The sequence below is a fragment of the Oratosquilla oratoria genome, chromosome 11 (genome assembly GCF_046742065.1).
Source record: "Oratosquilla oratoria isolate Oo_2021 chromosome 11, ASM4674206v1, whole genome shotgun sequence".
NCBI lineage: Eukaryota > Metazoa > Arthropoda > Malacostraca > Stomatopoda > Squillidae > Oratosquilla > Oratosquilla oratoria.
Window position 1 is genome coordinate 34420091 of NC_134787.1, and position 1215 is coordinate 34421305.

Genomic DNA, 1215 nt, shown 5'->3' on the forward strand with positions numbered 1-1215 from the left:
CTACTCTCCCTCTCTCCTTGCTTACACTCAGATACTCTCCCCTTATCATCACCAGCCACTTTCATTTTCTCACTACACTTCCCCCCCCAATTCCGTTTCTATCACCCCACATATCTCCTTAACACCCACCCACCCACCCGCCCTCCGCTCTTTCTTCTAATTTTTGTCAGTTTTCACAAATTTTTCGTCCCATTCTCACGTTTCTGTTCCACCATCTTCCTTTTCAGTTCTCTCTCCCTCCTCCTCACTTCTACTCCCTGTTAGCCTCACTCTTGGCTCCAAGACTGCACACGCAGACACACACACACAGACACACACACACCACGCACACACACACGCACACACACACACACACACACACACATCACGCACTCACACACACACACAAACACACACACGTTAAACTCTTTGCTGAGCATATGTAGCCACTACACTATCAAGGATACATAAACAACTTTTTTATTTTAATGTACAAAATTCATTGACGAAGATATTACATATAACTATCGCGGCCAAAGGTGTTGGCACACTCAATGATTTTTATTTTTCATTAAATCCCGAAGTTTTAAAACATTGTTGTATTAATACAATTTCTCTTGCAAAAATAACTTTTATTTTATCATTATTTTACAGTAATAAGAATTAACTGTACATAAACATATAACAAAAATCTCAGTGCAATGTTTTTATCAAACATAAAAGAAAAAGGACAAACTTTTGCCCACGATAGTTCAAAAAGAAGGAAGGAGAAGAGAAGGAGGAGGAGGAGATGGCAGAGGAGGAGGGAGAAGAAGAGGAAAAGGAGGAGGAAGAGGAGAGGGAGGAGGAGGAGAAGGAGAAGGAGATTGAGTGCCGAAAGGATGTAGGAAGTGATGGAGAAGTAGTGATGGTGATTGTGTCGTCGATCTGCGGCATCGGCGGAGGGTGGCGGAGGAAGGCAGGGAAGACATGGAGGGCTGGGAATGGAGGGAGATGGTGGGAGGTGGAGGAGGAACATCCTGAAGAAGTGTGACCCGTGGTCTACCCAGTCATCATCTCCATAAACTCTGTAAAAAAAAGAAAAATAACAAATAATATAAAATAGAAGTTTATCATGACAGGCTCCCGCGCTGTGGGCGGAGGGGACTTCCCTGAGTTGAATAGAGTCGATTGGCAGCAACGAATAAACAGTCGTTTAACTCTTGAGGTCATAAAGTTCTTACAATGAGTTATGAG

The 1215-nt window shown here is 43.1% G+C and overlaps 1 protein-coding gene across 2 annotated transcripts in view; it reads right to left on the reverse strand.

Annotated features, from left to right (window-relative positions):
- Nucleotides 1-590: 590 nt before the first annotated feature.
- The window catches only part of LOC143029724 (troponin C-like), a 17343-nt gene continuing 16718 nt past the window's right edge, over nucleotides 591-1215 (reverse strand). For both annotated transcript variants that reach the window (XM_076192592.1, XM_076192590.1), the window contains one exon: nucleotides 591-1046. In XM_076192592.1, coding sequence (XP_076048707.1) covers nucleotides 1021-1046 — 26 coding nt within the window. In that variant the 3' untranslated portion in view covers nucleotides 591-1020. The remainder of the gene's footprint in view (nucleotides 1047-1215) is intronic.